The following is a 22404-nucleotide window of genomic DNA, read 5'->3' on the forward strand; positions in this document are numbered from 1 at the left end:
TCTGCCTGCATAGTCTTATAAAAATTTCTTAGAAAAATGTCAATTGCAAGTTCGAATTTAAATGTATAAGTAGAACGAGATCAGCTTTTGTGACATCCTGCACTCTGTATATCTCAAAGTATTTAAAGATTTTTTTCCTTGAAGATGCCCAACCATTAGACAAACGGATTGTGATTTAATAATATTTCAGAATAAGATGAATAAATTCAGCAAAACAAATAAACCACCATGTTTCATGCACCGAAGTCTAGATAGGAGGCAGCAGTAGTGCATGAGAATATTGGGAAAGAGAATAAACATGAACAAGGTAAAATAGCTCAGCTACAAAATAACATTAAATTTCATGAAAACCAGTTTATATATGTGTGACTATCACTTTTCTCCTTTATAGGCTTTGTTGATCATCACATAACTTTCTTCAGCCAATCAATACATTATAATAGATAGATATCTATCACACTACCGACTCAGCACAACAAACTTCTGTAGTTCTAATTCCTATATCGGGATTTTAAGATCTCTAACATTGATCACCATGAATATAAATCACTCGGATCAATTAAGTTATATTGACTCTCGTGTTTTCCCTTTACGGAGCCATGATTCTTTCAATGCTCTGTTGGCCTCTTTACGTGATAAACAGATGAAGTGTTGAGGAGCTATAAGTCACCAACTCTTAGAAGGTAACTTCATCCCAGATTTCATTTAGAAGACAGTTGGGACTTGAGAGTGATCAGCAAATAAAAATAGACCAAAAGGCACCATTTACACGTCCGATTTTAAGGAGTGCCTCACACACACTAGATCATCCAACTTATTGCCATCCATTTTATATTGCGAGACCCCTTCCATTTGCTTATAGTGAGCCTGTGCTTCTTTCCTCAAACTTTTCAAAGGCATGACTTCCCATTTTTGATAATTTGAATTCTTCCTGACATCACTCATGTCTGGTGAGCCTGAGATAGGCCCACTTTTGTCTGGGTCTACATTGCCCCACACCTTACAATTGCCAAATTGTCCTAAACCCCCAGCCTTACCAGCCAAACTCTTTCTCAAGCGCCAAGCTGCTGCATGTGCTTGGCTTATCATTTCTCTACTTGGCACATCTGACCAGTCTTGCTTCCTCTTGGATCTCATGGGGGAGTGAATCCTGATTACCTGACAATAAATCCTAGTGTCAAAAAACATTAGTTAAAAAAAAGTACAAGTAAAGGATATTTTTATGGAAATTTATAATGCAAATACCCCAAGACATTCTAGAAGTTGGTAGTATGCTCTGCCTTGAAGTGGATTGTGTCCCTTCCTAGGATCAGAGAAGTATCTTGTCCTGTAAGGAAAAAAATGATAATAAGATAAAAATATAAAAAATACACTGCAATCAATATAACAGCCTTCCATGTACCCCCAAAAATATTGAAGACTTGAAGTAGCATCAAAGAAATATATTCAAGGGCACAAGCACCAAGAATGTACTGAAAAGGAGTACAGATCATAGACCAACAATATGTGAAATAAAACAATATCCGAATAAAGAAACCCACCATTCAGTGTATCCAGGATCAACGGTGAAACCATATATATCAACAATATCACACATAGAGAGTGCTAATTCAATAGACTTCATTCCAGTTCCTTTGGCACCTCGACGTAGTACAATACCTTGAAAGAGATAGACTGGATTTGGTATAGTCTGCATTAAAAGGTAGTGCAAACAAACGTAGAAAAAACTAATCCTTGTAAGAATACAATGGCTACCATTTGTATCAAGTTTATATACCAAAAAGCAACAAATAAATAGCTATCAAAGAACAGATTCTCACCTTTATAACTGCATTGATTTCTTTGTGTGTCAGACTTTTGATTATGAGTACCTCATTATCTGCAACAATGAAAAAAATGATGCACTTTCTTAATAAACGTAAAAATACTAGCTAGTACAAGGAAAAATTAGGACAAAAATTGCATGGCATTGAGTGAAATTCTAGATTTCTAGTTCTGCGGTATTTGGAGTCTATCATTATCATACAGCCGATCCCCATAAATCTGAGTCGGATAGTTAGATCAACTATCCAAATAGTATAATATCCAAATAGTATAGTGATATATTCATCAATAGTTAAAAGAATACAAAAATTTACATCTGAGTAACAGTTTTTATTATTACTTAAACTTATTTACAAAATATAGGGATTAAACTTATGAAATTCCCTTTTGTAACAAAAAAAACTTATCAACCATACTATTAAGTTACTAATAAGGGTAATTGAGCAGAGCCTAAAAAAAGAACCCAAAGTTACTAATAATCAATTTGCTTTTATGCTCGAAAGGTAAACCATGGATGCGATTCACTTGCTATGATACATCGGGGGACAGATAACGGATGGAGAAGCAAAATTTATACATGGTTACATTGATTTGGAGAATGTGTATGTTAGATACCGGGTTAAGGCCTTAGACCAACAAGCAGGCCAAATAGAGAATTGGTTGCGATGTAGCTAGATGGCAAATCTGTTAAGAGAGGAAACAAACTAATATTAAGAAGGGTAGCAAGTGGAGAGGGCATTCAAAAAATTTCAGTTAGAAACATTATGGTTTGGACAGAGAAAGAAATGTTTCTTCCCTGAGGAGCTTTTGCTCTGGGTTAGTGAGTTTGCTGCTGCAATATATCTAGTTTCTATCAATAATACAATTTTTTCATTTTCCTAAATACAGGTTCCTAGAAATTGGTTCGAAGTTTAGAAGAGAGGTTCTGTAGAAAACCCCTTGATGGCAAAATTTTTGGGTTCTCAATTCTCAGAACAGTCTTGTACCACCACTGGAATCTGGAACTGCCAGATTGGGAGCCACGTATTGCAGAGAAGGACGTCCAAGCTACACCTTAACCAAAAACATACATCTTATGGAGGTTGATATAGATGTGTGGACTCTCTAGACAAAGAGAAAAAGGATGGGACAGAATGGGTATTCTACAAAAGGGGGTATAGTGTATGACCAGATGAGTAAGGCCTAAATAGGTCTTAGTTACGAGATTAATGAATGACGAGTAAATGAAAAGCTCTGCCAACCAAGCCATATAGTGGGCCAAGCCCAAGCCAATAGAATTCAAGTAATATATGCAGCCCATTCGCTTATTGTTTCTACAACAATAAAGATTAGAATCGGGAGGCATGGATGCGGACATAAGGGTTTTGTATGTTCAAGTTTTCAGGTCGAAACCTTGAGAACTAGGTTGAATTGCAGAACCTATGAAGCATATAGTCTGACATGGACACAGCTAATGTAAAGAGCATATGACATTGACACCGGTACAGATATTACACAATATTAATATTATTTTCAAAAGATCTAAATTGAGCAATATATTTCATTAAGAAAAAAATCAAACAAAATATGATATAGTATTTGACTTTTACTTATCCATCTACTATAGAAAAAGCTAAAAATGTCACAATCAAATTAAATGTCTTTAGCCCGCAGATCCTAATTCAACTGGAAAAAGCCGATATTGCTAGGTTGGAAGTCATCACCAGGGTTCGAACTTGGTACTCACGGTTGAGTGTGAGTTTCTAGTGGTTATTACCACTTAGTCTACAGACCCAAAAAAAAAAAAAAAATTAAATGTCTTTAACCCTTCATTGATCAACGTTGCTTCGACACATCCGTAATCTTTATAGATATGTCTGATATGTATTCAAGGAATGTATAAGGTGTGTTGAAGTAAAGAAAAAAAATTGGGACATAGAGTGGTACTGTTGCAGGTATTGTTAGGAGAAAAAGAAGATACTAGTTATGGACAACTAGAGTAGTTAGCTGGTTTGCTAGAGGGAATCCATTACGGAGTAAATAAGAGAATGCAAGGGTAGAGATGGATCATTCAGATTTGTAAACATTTGAGTGAATAGAGCAGTAACTCAATTGTATAAAACCCTTGGAGAGAGAGATCTTTCACTTGTTCTCAAAATTTAAAAAAATTATTCTTTACTTTCGATTCTCTCCACCAACTTTCCATTACAATTATCCGGGTTCCTAACCGTGCCTTTGTAGAAAAAGTGCAATCACTGGATTCAGAGTAACAGTGAAGTTCTGCTATTGAAGACATTTTGTAGAACAATAATGGGTGCATCCAGTGGTTATGAAGCCAGTCAATCTAAAATTATTGAGTCACCCATGTCTGTGCATTTTTATTTGAAGTACTGATGGAAGGTTGCTTAAGATTAAAATTTTACAAAATGATAAAATGAACTATGAAGTTTTAAACAACCTCATTGATCGTTCTTAGGAACATGATATTCAGATCAATGAGAGTTGTAATCTGAATGGAAAGGTGAAACAAAAGTCCTTCGGTTCTACTTCTAAGTCTTGCTCCTTGATTTTCTTATCTAGTCATAGAGTCAAATCTAGCATGCCTTACATTATTTCCAAAATCTTTAGATAAAAAAGGCCTGCAAGAGTAGCAGCTGATTTCAAATTGAAAATTTATAAACAGCGCATATGCATAATGTTGGGTCCAAAATAGACCAGTAGTTCAGGCTTGGAGGAAGAACTCGGAAAAGCTAGATTCCGTGTTGAAGCTAGGCTTACAATTATAGGATACAAGGTTGAAACTGGGTTCACTCCAGGATCTGTGTTCTGTCCAACAACTATCATGGAAATTGGAAGCGCAGATAACTCTAGGCTTAATGGTGTTTCAAGCTTTCTTAGCAACATAGTAGTTTTTGCCTTTTTGGCATGTTGTTTTGGACAACTCCAGGAAGATATTATATTCCCTTTAATTCACTCATGGCTAGACTCGTAATTTTGTGCAAGTTTAACAATTTTTGCTCTAGTCTACAGGACTCGGAAAAAACGAGTTTATAAATTTTCTTACCTCGAATCTAAAACTCATTACTCATATGATTCAATGAGACTGAATTAACAATGGAGACTTTTGATCGTAATGAATTTTAACAAAAAAAAATATTAGAATTATATTTTACAAAACTTCTGAAGAACATGAAAACCAGGCATAACAATTCACACGGAATAGAAATAGAATCAAAAACCTTAATAAGAAAACAAAATAAATCACCGATATTGCAAGAAATTACAGAAGGTAGAGATTTAACCCATTTGGGGCATATAGAGATTTAAGGCTACATTTCATAGAGAAGCCAATTGTAATGATGGGGAGGGTGAATATAATCTCAATATAACTAATGTGACCCAAAAATCAATGTGATGGTTATGAATAAAGTTTGACATTTTTTGTTTAAATATTATCATGTATAGTAACTTACCAGACCCATTTAGAATAGGAACCATGTTACGAGCAGCACCTCTTACAACTAGACGGAAGTCCCTCTTAAGACCAACGTATTTGGCATATTTCTACACAATTCATAAGGACAAAGTAAGCTTTTGCAATAAAATTTCAAACTAGGTCAGATCGATGCACTTTATGCTCTACATCAATCTACTTGCATATTGTTCAGAAGCAAAAAGAATAATGGTTGGAGCTTGCATTAGCAGGCAACCAAAATGTCAATAAAGTAACCGGATATCAATTCAACAGATAATTAAGTTTTAGAACAATAAATTATTTTGAAGTTGATATCTAAGAAAGATTTACCTCATTAACAGGGGCCTCGTTGTCTCGAAAAACAGCATCATGACTATCAATTTCTTTCCCAAATTCTGTCTTTAGAAGGTCCCCAGAATTCCCAACAACAGCACACGTACGGAACTGCCTTGGATGAAATGGGGGTTTTGCAGGTAATAATATATTAAGTTGCTCTTCACATAGAGTCTTATTATAGCAGTTCTTTGCCCCCCTACAAGAAGAAAACTTGTAACTACACTTGCCTCATAAAAAAATGCTCATATCAAATACAATAGATACACAAACAGGAGAAGTCAGGTTTTAAGATTACAATTGTGCTATCCTTAGTGGAGCATAATCTAACCAACCACCAGGCCGAACGTCAAGATACTCTCTTGTCAACACTGTGGTCATGTTTCGATACTGCAACATCAGAACATATCAGCATTCAGGCCAGATTCATCCTAAAACATAGAACTTAGCAGGCATAAAATAGAAAGGATCAACATCCACCTGTTCCCACAAGAGTATTGCCTCACACACATCATAAGTGTATTCCAAAGGCTCAAATTTTTTAAACTGCTGATTGTACTGCAATCATTGAAACGTAAAAAAATATTAAAAATACATTAAAAAAACTAGCATCTAGCTATTAGTTGAAAATTGAATCAAATAAGCACATACCCAAGTACTGTTGGTGCCTTCAGGGTACTTGAGAACCAATGTGCAATGGTCAATAATTTCTGCAGTGAGTCCAAGCCCCCTATTTGCCTGTTTTCAATTCCAAGCTTGGCTCAGTTCTTCACATTACTATATGATCCAAATCTTTTAACCAAAAAAGGAAACAAGAAGCCGAACACAGAAAAATGCAGAACACTGGTTTCAATATAGAGAATATCATAATTGATTTTTCCGCTCGCAAAATTACATGTAAAAATTCAGGTGTTTGATCGGTATTTCATAAACTTGATTTGTCTCCAAACCTTCGCTTGACTAGAAACGATGATTAGATTGAAGAATTTATCATTAGCATTACATCCAAATATATTTCTAGCATGTTTGGTTTGCCTTTTGGAAGTGTAGAATTGATTATGGGTTGATTTTGAGGTGTTTGGTTCTTCTAAAGTAGAATTGATTCTGCCTCCAGAATTGATGCTACTTGAAGCTAGAATTTGTAACTTCTGAATTTAAATTTGATTTTTACATTGAAATTTGTTGTCCAACACAATTTTACATAAATGTATCCAAACATAAATCAATTTTGCAAATCTCAATTCTATTAAAATCAATTTTGTACACCGCCAATCTAAACAGACATGAATTTCACTTCACTTCAAACTCAATTGCAACCAAATCAATTTTATACAAAATCATCACACAAACACAGTCATATAAAGTTTCTCAGACTTCAATTCAATATTATGCATAACAAAAAATCACAAATAGTAAGATAAAGAATCATATTAATATTGAGATCGGAAAGTTACCACACATTGCTGAACATTGGACTGAAACTGAAACAAGTCGCGAATCGATTCGGAGTTTCGATCTGAATAGAAGGAGCCTGAAAATGCGAAACGGAAAGAGAATTAGTGAAAAGGAATTAGAAAGAAAAAATAGGATTAGTGAAAATAGTGATTACCGGTGAGGAAAGAGGATTGGATGGAGAAGAGGAGAAAGGAGAAGAATGCAGCGCCGCACAGCAGATACACAATCTTCGGTCCCGCGATTGGTGCTTGCTTGTGCTGTCTCATTGGTGATGTTGCTATTTGCTACAACACAAACACTTTCAGAGAGAGAGAACGGTTGTGAATGTAGAAGTTAACTGGGACGGAGCAATGAACGACGACGTATTAGGCTGTGATGTGAAGAACTTCGAGTTTGCTTCTGATGATGGAAGCGCGACTGTCACGCTGTTACAGCTTGCATTATTTTATTTTGCATATATCTAAGTTTTTTTTTCTTATGGGTACAAAATCTAAGCTTAATCATGATTCACTTTTTCTTTTTCTTTTTTTTCCATGTTGGTATGAATTCACTTTTTTATGATACCAAAAATATATCATTCACACTTACAAAGTTAAATAAAACTATATTATTCATAGTATATGTATTCGCGGTTCAATTTAGATTGTTTTCACGTAAAAAATTATCTGAAAATGTATGTAGTTTGATTTGATTTTGTTCAATTGACTTTTAAAAATAAAACAGAATCAAGACAAACTAATGTGGTTTGGATTGGTTCGATTGGTTCGATTTTTAAAAAAAAAATTATTGAGTCATACATACATATAGATGACAATATGGCTTTATATTTTGTCATTTATGTGTTATCAAATAACAACAAAATTCATTATATTTAGACAACAACTTTTTAATTAATATAAAAAAAATAAGATTAGATAAAAGTAGAATAAAATACCTAAAATAATAGCTTAAAACAATATCAAAAACATTATAATGAAATTGAAAAAACAGAGGAGATGAAATATTATAGAAGATGAGAAAGAAAGAGCAGAATAGATGAGAGTTAGAGAAAAAGAGGTGCATTAAAAAATGTAATTGGAAGAGAGAGCGGTAGAATAAAATTAAAAAATTAAAAAGAAAGAACATAAAAGATATGAGAGCTTAGAGAAGAAGAGTGAGACATACATTGAAAAGAAGATGAGAAGAAAGTGTGATACCGCTAGGAGAAATTTATAAAGACTTAAACTGAAATCGTAAGTGTAAAGAAGAGAAAATCATTTGTAATCGTAATACTAAGCCATAATAGGTTTGGGTTTTTGTTGGACGTGGATTAAGTGAAGTTTGAGTTGTAATATAATGCGACTTGGTTCGGTTTGTAAAATACAAACTGCAAATCGAACTGAACATTGCGGTTTTGTTAGAAGAGGCAAGTCACGATGCTGGTATACGTATATATCATTTTTTTATAGCACTCAATTATCTCCCGTTCAGACTCACTTTTGAATTATTGTCTCTACTTTATTAAAGTTTTTTGTTTTATTTGAATTATTCAGGTCATGTCGGTCATTATCTATTGTAAAAAATTATGCTTAAGTTTACAATAGTTTCTACGTGGATTCTTGTTTATAAAAGAATCATTTGTATGTTATAATAAGCATTCGAATTTACAGTCTCAGAATTTGGAGTTCTTAATTTGCCATCCTTTATAAATATTTTTGCATAAATCAAATCAAATCTTTCAATATTTCCAATACTTCTTCCGTATCTATCATTATATTTATATTTATGTTTACCATTATCTCTAATATCATCTTTATATTTTACACAATCTTCACCTTTATGTTCACCTTTATTATATTTTACGTTAATAATACTATTATCATTATCGCCCTAAAGTTTAGTAATCTTTCTTATTATCTTTATTACATTATGATGTATATTAATTATGAATAAGATTTTATATTAAATAAAAAATTGACGTTGATATATGCAAGAAAACTAATAAAAATGCTCGTAAGCATTGGTACTAGGGGTGGACAAGCTTTCATGAACCGACCGAAAACCGAAGAACCCGTTCTTCCGAAACGCTCTCGGACGGTTTTGATCGGTTTATCGGTTTTGTCGGATGCCTAAAATGGATGTAGACGGACATCAATGGTCGGGTTCGGTTGATAATTTTGTAACCGTCGGTGTCCGAATCCGACCGAATAACCATGGAATAGGTATGTTAGGCCCAATACTTTTGGCCCAATACTCTTGTTATTTGAAGATCCAAACCCAGTTTTTAAGTTGTCATCAGCAATTCTCTATATATGTTCCCCCTTCTTAACCCTAGCCGCAACAACCTCACTCTCATCTCTCTCAAATCTTAAGAGCAACGGCGCTAATTTTTTGAAGAAAATTTTCTTCTGAATTTTCTTCTGAGTTTTCGTCTCTCACAGCCCACCCTTCTTCATCTTCACCGTCGTCTGTCCTTCATTCATTGTTTTATTTTTATTTATTGAATCTGTTTAATGTTACAAGATGTTGTTCTAGCATTTTGAAGACATGAAAATCTACAAAGGTAAAGTCTTGGCTTCTTTTTAGGGATTATTATTTACTGTTTGAGTTATTACTGTGTTAGCTAACTATGATTTAAGGGTTTTCATTCACTTAGTGTTGTTTGGTTTTCATTTTAGGGTTTTCATTTCACTTGCAGGTTTCTAGATCTGAAAACGTTGCAAGTTGAAGATGGAAATGATTTAGAAAGGAGGTTTAGTGGAGATGTAATTCATTTTAGATGGATGTGGTTTAGAGTTTCACTGCAGTTGGCTTCCTCCCCTTTTACGTTCTGTTTTGATATGTTTAAATAGATAGATGCAGTGAAAAGTTTATTGAGTTTTTGTTTGTTTGTAAGGGTATGTTTTGTTTGTAAATAACTTAAGTAAAATAGTTTTAAACCATTATAATATTTTAGGGAAGCTAGAAACAATTTATTCAAAATTGTATTTATAAGTGAGTAACCATTGATCTTTTGTTTTATGTTTCTGTCTTTCAGGTCAGCTGTTGCAATTGTTTTGTTTTATGTTTCAGGTGTTGCAAGTATATCAGATGAGGATTGGTTATCAATATTCTTGGACAAACCATAAATTTATGTTGGGCTGTATTTACATATGAATTTTATTTGAATTAATCTTCTATTTTTGTATTATTAATGTATTTTAATTTATGGACTTGAATAGTTGTTTTAATTGCATTTGATGAATTTTAATATGAATCAAATATTTATATTTTGCACTAAAGCAGTCTAATATGAAATCACCAAAAAAAGCCTAATTTTTCTATTAAAAAAATCTAATTTTGGAGGCTAAAAAATTGATCTATATTTTAATTAATCATTTGAATAATAAAACTAATTTTAATTAAATATAACTTAATTATTAGCACAATTTAATGGAATATATATTTTGGCTTAATACTTAATAGACGTATTTTTCTAACTTGTCATTCTAAATATGTTTAGTGGCCCAAATAATAAAAATTTAAAAAGAAGGAATCTAATAAAATTTTAAAAAAAAGAATAAAATAAATTTATACTTAGTCCGGTCCAATCCGAATTAAACCGGTTTTAATACCCGGTCCGGTTTAATCCGAACCGAAAAAAACCGAAAGCTAATAGGGTCGAAATTAGGGTCCAGCTATTACACCCGAGGGTTGGTTCGGTTCACTGGTTTGGGCCCGAACCCGAACCGAACCGAACCGTTGTCCACCCCTAATTGGTACCTAAATTTGAAAAGGGGATTCCACTTCTTACTTTTAAATACGTCTCGCACCTTTGAAAAGTTGAAGGGTTTGAAGATGTATTTTCAGATATACCTAAAATCAACAATAGCATCTGTATTTGTCTTAAAAAATGTCCGAAGTGTGCAGATATTATGCAATTTAATAGTCTTATGGAGTGTGCATCATGAAGCACTTGAAGATGAAATCTTATTCTGCACTTACGGTCAAGTGCGGTCCTTTTTTATGGTGTATTGATGCATTAGTCTCACTGGAGCCAAAAACATTTGGAGTCTGTTGATGGTTTCGTTGATGAACAGTGAACTACTTGCTTTGAAAGAGCTTTGCTTACTCCCGGCTTGAATGCAGTCCTATTGAATATGAATCAAAGAGGATTTTGGACTTCCTTGGAATTTCATCCGTGTGCTTCAACAGCTTCATGACATATGCCAGAAGACTAGTAAATTGCATAATACCTACACACTTTATAGATATATAGATCTGCGGCGAAAAATTGCAGACGCACGTTTTGGAACAGAAGCTACACTTTGTAGCTTCTTGTTTTCACGGTAAAGTGGTACCTAAACGTGTGAGCTATTGCAGAATCTATTCCAAACACACCTATACATCTCTAAAATCCAAAAATATATCTCCGAACATTTTATTTGAATAAAATAGAAATGTGATTTTAGTCCGGACGCTAGAGACCGTAACTTTTCACGAAGTTGAAATGGAAAGAGTAAACCCCAATTGAAAATATCCCAAAGAACAAGAGAAAGGTACGTCCCACTATTAATGCTCCAAGGGTTGATAAGAAATACTCATAGGCATGAAGAAGTTGATACTTCAGATAACAAATATCTCATCTTTGCAGCTCTGGCCTCATGGATGCATCAAGCTTTCAATAAAAAAAATTAGAGCGTATTTGGAAAATAGAAATAGGAGACAACCTTAGATCATCTCCAACACTGATATCTTAACAAGTTTCCTAGATTAGGATATTATTCCATAACTATATTATTTAAAGTTCTTTCGTGTAGATTTCTAATATTTTAATCTTTGGAACAAAATATGTGTAAATTGTATAAATATAATCTGACTTTGTGGTTACTACTGGTAGTACTAACAAGTTCCTTAAAAATAATCAAAGTAGAAGCTTGTAGTAGAATGTATTAACTAGAACCCCTCAGTTGTGTGAGCTATATTCCTAACTTGGTATAGCACGTGATTATACAGATCCATGGAAACATTCTACTAAGTCATGGATTATGTACTGATGAAAACATTTATTTCTCCACACAAGTAATCTCAGTGTAAAATACATGTAATCTACAGAACAAATAATCAATAACGCCTGCCACCAGCTGTTGACAGAAGAACTCGATTTGGTTTCTTTCCCTTCTTTCCTGAGTCATTTGTCTTCGGTGCATTCGAACTTCCATTAGATTCTGCTCTGGATATGACGTTGGAGTATGATAGTGTCTCCCCGTTCCTCAAACCTATTAGATTCCAACAGTTACGAAATTCAGGCCCGTGAAGCCCCCGCTTAATTCTTCACATATAGACATAGTATAACTGAAAAAAATATTGCAGAATCATTTAATACCTGCGGTACCAGAAGAATCAGCAATCGAATTGTTATTGTTTAGATTGCTAGTTTCTTGAGCTTGAAAGGATGGAGAATCATGAGCAGCAGCAAAACCAAGCCTAGTCACACTTGAAAACAATTTCCTCTCACCAACAACTGGAGGACTTGATGACAGAGCGGAATTTCCTAGAGCTAAACAAAAAGTAAATTCAATAATTATGTATTATATCATTGGCTGCAATAAATATAAGTATAACAATTAAAGAAGCCTCGGCTGAAATAGCCTTGATGCCCCAGAGGTCAATAACAGAAATTTTGTCGATCTGCGACACTCTAACTCAACAACTACGGCTCATATGATTAGTTCATTTTCTCACAAGCAGCATAACATTTCTAAAATAATAACTTAAGGGTTTCTAGTAATGTGACCACAAATCCCTTATTTTAATGTCCCGAGAGCATATTACTGATAGGCTATATTAATTACCTTCAAAGTCATCCATGGAGAACGTGGGAGGATCATCACGAGAAACAAACTGATAATGGGTTGACATGGAAAGAGCATAATTAGAAGTAGCTTCAGCCTTTAATTTTTCTTTCAGTTCCTACGAAATAAGAAAACAATACAATTACAAAGTCATGGCAAAGTGCTATCTAAATCATGTGGATACCAGATTCAACTGTAATCTATAACATGAATTGGGGTACAGACTCAGACACCCAGGATTAAAAATAAGTAAGCACAATCCTAAAACCTAGCCTGGCACAATCCCATGAAGAGTTCTTTAAAACAATTTCCTCGACATGCACATCAAACAAAGACTTACAAATAAGAGAAAAATAATAAAAAGAAAAAGTCCATGAAAGCAGCTACTACTAGATCATATCCTGCTATGCAAGAAGTAAGCCAAGAGCTATGAAAAATCCTCTTAACCCCAATTCACGTTTGTTTATGTGTGTAATAATAGGTTGGCCTACAATGATACCTTCTTTGCAAGTTGCTTCCTCTGGTTAGCACGGTTCTTTATTTCATCCAAAAATGGGGCCAGTGCTTCAGCAGGCAAAATCTCACTCAAATCAACTTCACAAAGCTGAAAAATTAGCAAACATCTATTATAAATCATTAGAAAATATTATAAAACTAAATAACTCCATATAAAAAGCACCTGAAAAGTCGTGGTTAACGGAAAATGACTTAAAAATCGATACCGCCTCCTCACTGCCTCAGATTGAGTAACTGTCTCCAATTGTAGAATCCTTCCACTTATTCTGCAATCAGTATATTATAATAAAAGAGCATTTAATGTCCACTCCAAAAAGGAAGATGTTAATTCAAGCCATCATCAACAATAGGCATACACAAAGACACTAAAAGTATTGGCCAATACCCCTCAAGCCTCGCCCTATATATTCGCATAGAAAGACATTTGCTACAACATAGTACTACTATAAATATTATGAAAAATATACAAATTCATGCAACATTTAGTGAAATTTTGGCTTTTGATAGAGACCTAACTTCAATTGGTTCATGTAGCCTACTAACCTAGTGGGTTAAAGCTCACTGGGTATTATTGTTACTTCTCAAAAGAAATCAGAAACCAAACTTATATTTGACTGAATACCGTCTTTTCAGTTTAAAGCCAAGGTTTAACACAATATTGAAATCAAAGGTACAGCCTTGATTAGCAATAGCATGTATATAGTTAAATCGCATTAGTTTTCCTGACATTCATTATCTTTTTCAGCCAAACACTATTCCGCATGTACATAAAAACTCATGGGATTACAAGTCCTTGCTGTCAGATACATGTGAGTATAAACCAAAATCTAGGCATGACTATCTCTAGAACCTACGCATACAAACCAACACATTTTACCATCAGCTCGTATGAGAAATATATTTTGGTTTCTTTTACAAACCTGTGAGGGAGCTTATCATAGCTACCGTAATGGTGCAGTAAACACTTGGTGTTCAAAGGATGAAGAATTAGATGTTGCCCATCAGCAGCCTAAAAAATACATGAGCAGAGTAACAGGTCAAATATTATAAACTACATGGGATATAGATTGAAAGCTGTTATGCAAGCAGCAATTAGGCATTGTCCGATAAATCTGAAAGTAACAATTCCACATAGAAACTGTGACGGATTACAAGATTAAATGGTAAAGGATGCTATACACAATTTGATGTCAATCAATAAAATTCAACATCAACATGTTAGTAGTAAAACTAAAAACAACTGGCGTATACAACCAGCATGACAAATAAAACAGACAATCTTAACAAACATGACACGTCTGTAAACTGACATGAACAAAAAAATACATGTCAGTTTACAGATGTTGCCCATCAGCAGCCTAAAAAATACATGGGCAGAGTAACAGGTCAAATGTTATAAACAACATGAGATATAGATTGAAAGCTGTTATGCATGCAGCAGTTAGGCATTGTCCGATAAATCTGAAAGTAACAATTCCACATAGAAACTGTGACGGATTACAAGATTAAATGGTAAAGGATGCTATACACAATTTGATGTCAATCAATAAAATTCAACATCAACATGTTAGTAGTAAAACTAAAAACAACTGGCATATACAACCAGCATGACAAATAAAACAGACAATCTTAACAAACATGACACGTCTGTAAACTGACATGAATAAAATTAAAGACATTGATGATGAAGATAAGTGTAGTATCAAAACCAGCTCAAATTTTACATTTGTGACTAAAAACTTGGGAGATACTGTGATATCGTGCAGGAAGTGACCAGAGGACCTAATTGGACATAACCTCGCCAACATTTTGATGATTAAGAAACCTCTCTGTAACAATATTGGGGCATCATGACGACCGTGGAAATAGTAGAAACAATATAAAAGCTGCCACGCCATGGCTTACAGTGGTATTTTGTCACACAACCGCCATGGCTTACAGTGGTATTTTGTCACACAACCCCATGCTTTACTAGTACCATGGCTGCAGCTTACCATCACAGGTAAAAAATAGCACATGGAAGGATCCAATTCAGTAGTTTCAATTTTAACCATCTACCATGTTAAACTTACTTAAATGAATAAATAAATTTAATTAGACTCATTCTGAGATTCAATGCTTGTTCCTTCTACAGTTAGGAGAAACATTTTCAGCCCCTAAACTTCAACCCATTTTTAGAATCAGAAAAACAAATTGTAGTCGTAATGAGGTGAATGAAAAAGGGAGAGGATGACAAGGGGATTACGGATTACCCATGTTTCAGCAACAGCAACCAAGCTTTTTTCTACTAGTTGGGGCTTGGTACCAGAGTAGTCAATAGCGGTGTTATCCTGCAATAGCGGAGCGGAGGCCGGCCGCTATGGGAAGAGCCTTAGCGGTGCAGAACACTATAGCGGCCGCTATAGGGTAAATAGCGGGTAGCAGGGGCGGAGCGGCTCCCCACCCGGAGCGGTTTCTTTCCCGCTATCCTATTCCCCTCTGAAAAACTGAAATTACCCCTTAAATGTAAAATATTTTAAGGGTAATTTTGGGTTTTTCAATCAAATTTGAGTTGAGACTCAACCATAACCTTCCTTCACCGGCATTTCTGCACTTCATCCGTTCTAAAAAAATCACATGTTCTTCGTTCTTCCCTCTGCACTTATATGTTCATAATCATTATTCGTGTAATTTGTCTAAAGAATGATTAAATAGTGGTCCTCCGCAATACGCCATCCCACTATCCCATTTTAGGGGACTGCCGCTCCACGCCGCTATCTGGGATTGACTACTCTGCTTGGTACATGGATCAATAAACACCACAAAATTCTTGTCATTTATTTCGTCTAAAGATGGATTATTTACCTCTAAATTACTCTCAAGTCTTAACAAGCGAACCTATAGTTTTTCTTGGTCTCCCTCTACTCTAGCTCTAACACATCCCAGCCAACTGAGCCAAGCCCAACACAGTCAATATGTCTTCCCTATATTTATCTAGCAATTTACATGATGTAAAATTTCTCCATACAGTGCCTAATACGAATAATGTACATAATAATGAATGAGACAACATATTTGCTCTATCCAAATAGGAAAATAAACAGCAAGAAACATAGGATAGATACCAAAAAATAAATGCCATCAGTACCTGATAAAAATTGTAAGAGTCATTTTCCTTTGCATCTCCAATGCCATTTGAATGGCCTTGAATACATTTTTTCTCCTCGTAAGAAGAAGACAAGTTCATTTCCGGCTCTATTAGTATCTTTTCCAGGTCCAAAATTTCATCCTGACAGGCTCCAGCAGTTGATTTATCCAATATTACAACCTTGCTTTGATCGGGGAACTCAGTAGAGGAAGTTCTTGATCCATTAGAACAGCTTTCATCATCAGTATCCACAGCATTTGCAGATATTGATGGTGCCTGGAGTGCATTATCAACGAGGTTAGAAGATTTTTCACTGTTAGAAGCCCTGAGCTCATTCCAATACTTCTTTCTCTGTTTTAGTTGTTGCATTGCAGCACTAACATATGGAAGCTTCTCCAGGTCGTCGACAAGACCTGAATCAGCTCTGGCCAGCCAACCATCTAGATCTGATATTGCATGTCTCACTGAGAGATCTACATCTAATGTGAGTGTGAGCTTAGAAAAGGGATCACATACATCTCCTAGGCCACATGATGAGTTATCAGTCTCTTGTTTATTTTTATGCGAAAGAGTAAATGAATCCTTCTTCCTCGTTAAGAAAGTGAACTCAATATTATCTCCTACTTGATACTGTTTGACATTTGTGATGTGCACTGTATATAAGTCCTTGACAGATATCATTACAAAGCACAGTGGACACCTCTTCCAGATATCACCTTTATGATCTTCTTCACCCAACAACAAGTATTGTAGAATACATGGGAAACAAAAAATGTGTCCACATGAGGTTATTTGGGGACACAAGGGGTGCTCCAAACAAATTGGACACTGAATAGGAGAGGGGGTCGAATATGTCACACATATAATATCTTCCCACGACAACATTTTATCTGGATCCATTGACTCAGGGGAATAATTTCCAGAATCTAGCACCATGAATTTGAAATTCGCCTGCAAAAACAAATCTCTATTGTATGGTCTTCTCTTCCGCTGCCTTCTTGCTGGAGGGGGAGGGGGAGGACCCCTTTGTTGAGAACGGGATATTGGATCATATTGAAAGTTGAGCAAGTGATTGCCATTCGCCATCTGAGATTTCCTTCCTGCGAAAGGGCTGCTCCCTTGAGAATACACGGATCCAGTAGCCTGTTGATTTCTATGAGAAGAAACTGTTCCCGTTGTCATCCCCTCAGACTGGGAGAGTCCAACTGTCCGTCTTCCTGAGTGACTCCTAGAATGTGATCTAGAGTTTCTCTGAGGTGCCTTCATACCACTTGAAGACTCTAGTTCCGTCACCTAAAAGCAAAGAAAAGTAGAAAACAAAAACAACACATATACACACAACATAAGACATAAGTTTCTTCAAAAATGCATTTCAACCATAGTCCTATTTCAAATTAGACACATAATGTAACAAATACAAGAGTTCAATAGATAAATAATCGGTAAAAAACTTAAAATACCTTTTCGGAGGGTCTACCATGATCTTCTGCAGCTGGAGTTGAAGGACCTGTCAAATACACCACAAAACGGGATAAACAATAACGTAGCCACAAAAAAAAAATCTAAAACAAATGAACGTAATCGAAGAAAAAATCCAATTAACGGGAAAATCTAGAACGGAACCTGGAAAGTCGGAGATCTGGAGAGATCCGAGAGCATGGTTGAGTTGAGGGGAAAGAGAAGAGGCGATTTCTGAAACTCCATGTTGTGAATTAGGGTTAGGGATTGGTAAAGACGAAGAAGATGAAGATGGCGATTGGGTTTGAGAGGGCAAGATGGACATGAAATTTCTGGGAGAGAGTGGGTTTGGGGTTCGCCGCTGCTATCTATCAGCTTCTTCTAATTCTACTTTACCAATTATATGGAAAACACATTTTATTGTATTTTTGTTTTGATTTGGTTTAGCGGCATGGTGGGGTTCTTGGTATCTCTGCCGCATCTTCGCCGAATATTGTTCTACCACAACCGGTTTTAGTTTCGGTAATTACAATTATGTCCTTTTTTATTTTTATTTTCTTTTTATTTATTTACTAGCAAAGGACCCGTGCGAACACCGTGCGTTCGCACGGGTCGCATAAAGTCGATTTAAATATTATATAGTTATGGTTAAAAAATATATATAAAAATTTATACGAATTAATAGAAAAAATATTTCAATGTTAATTGTCCTATAATAAATATTAATTTAATTTATCAAGTTGTAATAGTTGTCAGGATATACATAGATTTGACAATTGTTATTAAACTAAATATATGGTGGAAAAACAGGTTTGCCCCGTCAGTCATACCTATAAATTTTATAATTGTTAATAATTTTAATTTTACAATTTCTATTAACAACATTATAAAATAAAACATATTATACACCAAAAAAATATATTGGTTTAATAATTGATTTGATTTAATGAATTGAATAATAGTATGTTTGGTAAATTTGTGTAATAATTTATAAGTTATATGCTATAGTAATTCAGAAGTCAGAAGTCAGTTTAATGGTAGTGCACCATCAGTATAAAGAAATATTACACAGAAATTCAATTAGAATATTTTAAAGTGTCAAATCATAAAAGTATTTTAAAATTTACAGTATGACTTGGCGGGATGCATGGTTGTCAATGTCATTGGCTGATAGTGTAAAAATAATTTACACTATCAGTGCATCATCCTTAATATCTGTTCAATTTAAGTAAATATTTTGTTGGCCCATCAAAAAATAGGTTCGGACCGTCAGACATGCCTATAACTTTTAAATTCTTGTGTATTGTAGATGTATGAATTTTATTGATATTATATGATTTTATCATCTAATAAAAATTAAACACAGTTAAGTTTTATAACAATCTCTGACAAATCTTAGACAAATAACAATTGTTGAAAAACTTAAAACAACAATGGTCAATAAATAAAATAGATTTATTTTATTTATTAATCTTTTAATGATATTATATTTAAAATAAGAGAAAATTACTCTTTAACCAAAAAATATAAAAAAGACTCTTAACATTAAATTCTATTTTTAAGTCCAACCCATTAAATAAAAATAGTTATTAATAACACATATTTATCTCATAAAATTGAAAATAATTGTTTAATTAGATTAGTTCGAACATATTATTAGTTTATATTCTCGGACACCAGTCTCATTTTTATTTGAAATAACAACAATAAAAAATTATAAAATAGGATGGATTCCATTACTAAGGACGATAACTGTTTAAATAAATTAACATAATAAATTCAAATGCCTCAAAGGTTTAAGTGGAACAAAGAGATAAGAAATACGGCTCGTTGGAATAAAAGAAAAAAAATATTTAGAAAATCTAATAATGATTATATCTTATTAGTAACATTAATGCACCCGTTTGGAATAAAGGAAAAAATATTTAAAAAATCTTAAATAATGATCATATTAGATTAGAAACATTAATGCAGTCTTTGAAATCAGTCTTGAAATTCTCATTACAGGAAAAAATGACTCTGTATTCTCCTTTTCATTATTGCTCACGCAAATAGTTAATACAATATTTTTACCTAATAAATAAATGTGTAGAATTTTTTACTTAATTTCTAAATTAAACATTAATAATAATAATAATACTAATATATTATTATTAAATAATAAATAATTTGAAATAATAATAATAAATAACATTGATTGTTTTTTCCTAACAATATCATATTAATCATGCATCATATTGTTGTCACATAGAAATGGAAAATATAATACTATATAATATTGATAAAAAAAAGTAAAAAAATATTTTTATTAGTTTGGTTAGGATAATTAAATACTTTTGATCGTAATTAATTTTTATATATTAAGGTAGATGTTAACATTTTGTCACAAAAAGAATTAATATTCTTTCAAGTCAAATTTATTTTTTCTTATATCATGTCATAAAATCATATATAATTTTTTATTAAGTACATGATAGTTGTTTATTTAAAACAAAATGATATCATACTAAATAAGGAGAAGTTGAATATTTGATAGTAAATTTTAAAACACACTATTTTCTTCTTCTAATTTTGAGTACAATAATTATAATTTGAAATTGTTTGAATCTACTACAATTTTAAAAATAACATGTATATAATTATTATTTGATAAATATATAATTATTATATAATATTTACTATATTTTTATTGAATGTGACTAAATTTTTACCTGCGCTATTGAAATAAAGATGATGAATGTTATAGAAAATAAAGGTTCGAAATGAAAAAAAATACTTTTCACTACCCGATTTTCGTTGTAGTAGCAAATGAATTTTTGAAAGCTCTAAAACAAAATGGCAAAACAAAATGTTTTCAGCGTTCTTGATTTTTTATGGAAATTGATAGATTCACAGACCAATTTATGTAGCTGCTTTAGAATATAAATCGATTTATGGAGGATGCATTTACTTTATTATATTCATTATTATTATGAATGGTTTTCTTAATTTATGGTGCATTGATAGTATTCAGTATAGAAAGTAGATATTAACCGTAAAAAATAATGATGGTAGAGAAAACATTAAAATTGGAAACTTACTCAATAATTACATTATGAGATTAGGTCAAAAGACATAAAATAATTTAACTTTCAATTAAATAATAATAATTAAATATTATGAAGTGTGATTTGTGTCATAATAATGACCAACGTTTCAATTTTCAAAACTAAAACAATAGTTACTATTTTTTTAATAGTAATTTAATTGCTAATTATTGTCTATTTAAATGTAGAACTTAAAATTGGTTTCAAATGATTTTCTCATAATAATAATTTGAATGTTACATTTCAAATTCTTGAATATTTATTGAATAATTATTATATGTTTAAATTAAAACTTGAAATTTATTTTCTATTAAAATTTATTATAACTTTTAAAATATAATAATGTTATAGTTGAGAACTGTATATCATTATTAAAAGATAATTATTTGTATCTAACAAAGAACATTTGATTATTCAAAATCACAAAATTATAATAAGAAAAGGTATTCGTAAAAAAAAAAAGGAAAATGATATAATTTTTTGCATTGACATTACATCATGTATAAAAATATGATTGATTCAATTGAATATATAACTAATTTAATTTATAATTAAAATTATTAATAATTTATAATTAAAATTATTAGTAATTTATTTATTGAAAAAATCATATTTTTTTAACATAAATTACATTAATTATCTACTAAAAAGTGTCTATTTGATTGAACTAATTAAAAATCCTTTTTTTGTCAAAAAAAATTTAAAAATCCTTCAAATCTTGGAATGCAGAGATTTTGTTTTTGGAAACGTGAGATAGTCAATAAAGAAATAAATAAAAGATAGTGTAATGATTATAAGATTTCATAAGTTTTAATGACAGATATTATTAATATATATTAATTTTAGAAATATTAGTATTTCTATGATAAATAATTTGGGATTGCTAAATCAGTATTATTATTCACATGTCAAAACAAAACATCATGCTTATTACATAAACAACCATTCAGCGTGAATATCTTGATATGAAGCCTTTGTGGTAGTTAATATCTTGATGCAGTCAAATTTTCTACTTTTTGTCACTGCAAAAAAATACATTAATGAATTAAAGGCAAGGAAAAATTTGTCTACACAAATCTGAAGTTACAGATGATAAATGATGGTGGAAAATGCAACCAAGGGAAATGCAATAATAAATGATGGTGGAATATGAAAGAAAATAGAGAAGGATTTCAAAAGGTTAATTTTCTTTTTCCAATGCGTTAATTTCTTTAACCGAGTAAAAATGTTGGAAGTATAATAGGGTTTGGGAAAAGATAATTAAGTCATTTTAATGTTAATTAGTTTATATATATTAAAATAGATTAAATTAATTAAAAGTAGAAGAGGTCTCATTAA

General features: G+C 32.7%; 2 protein-coding genes and 1 long non-coding RNA gene across 3 annotated transcripts; 1 reads left to right on the top strand and 2 right to left on the bottom strand.

The window, feature by feature from the left end:
- Window positions 1–301: 301 nt before the first annotated feature.
- Window positions 302–7531, bottom strand: LOC131609839 (sialyltransferase-like protein 1). Its single transcript, XM_058881653.1, has 11 exons — window positions 7221–7531; window positions 7066–7142; window positions 6263–6349; window positions 6092–6169; window positions 5910–6001; window positions 5609–5810; window positions 5277–5367; window positions 1821–1879; window positions 1542–1690; window positions 1246–1327; window positions 302–1158 (listed from the first exon to the last, which is right to left on the bottom strand). Exons 1-11 carry the CDS (start codon window positions 7330–7332, stop codon window positions 766–768), a joined length of 1422 nt encoding a protein of 473 aa, XP_058737636.1. The 5' UTR covers window positions 7333–7531; the 3' UTR covers window positions 302–765.
- Window positions 7532–9067: 1536 nt separating this feature from the next.
- LOC131609841 (uncharacterized) lies at window positions 9068–10275 on the top strand. The gene is made up of 3 exons (XR_009286335.1): window positions 9068–9608; window positions 9744–9942; window positions 10083–10275. It is a non-coding gene; the product is annotated as an uncharacterized LOC131609841 (long non-coding RNA).
- A 1659-nt stretch (window positions 10276–11934) lies between these two features.
- On the bottom strand, window positions 11935–18462 carry LOC131609840 (uncharacterized). The gene is made up of 9 exons (XM_058881654.1): window positions 18146–18462; window positions 17983–18029; window positions 16523–17815; window positions 14316–14404; window positions 13559–13661; window positions 13379–13483; window positions 12880–12997; window positions 12411–12584; window positions 11935–12303 (listed from the first exon to the last, which is right to left on the bottom strand). Exons 1-9 carry the CDS (start codon window positions 18303–18305, stop codon window positions 12149–12151), a joined length of 2244 nt encoding a protein of 747 aa, XP_058737637.1. The 5' UTR covers window positions 18306–18462; the 3' UTR covers window positions 11935–12148.
- Window positions 18463–22404: the final 3942 nt, after the last annotated feature.

Source organism: Vicia villosa, linkage group LG6 (assembly GCF_029867415.1).
Source record: "Vicia villosa cultivar HV-30 ecotype Madison, WI linkage group LG6, Vvil1.0, whole genome shotgun sequence".
NCBI classification, from domain to species: domain Eukaryota; kingdom Viridiplantae; phylum Streptophyta; class Magnoliopsida; order Fabales; family Fabaceae; genus Vicia; species Vicia villosa.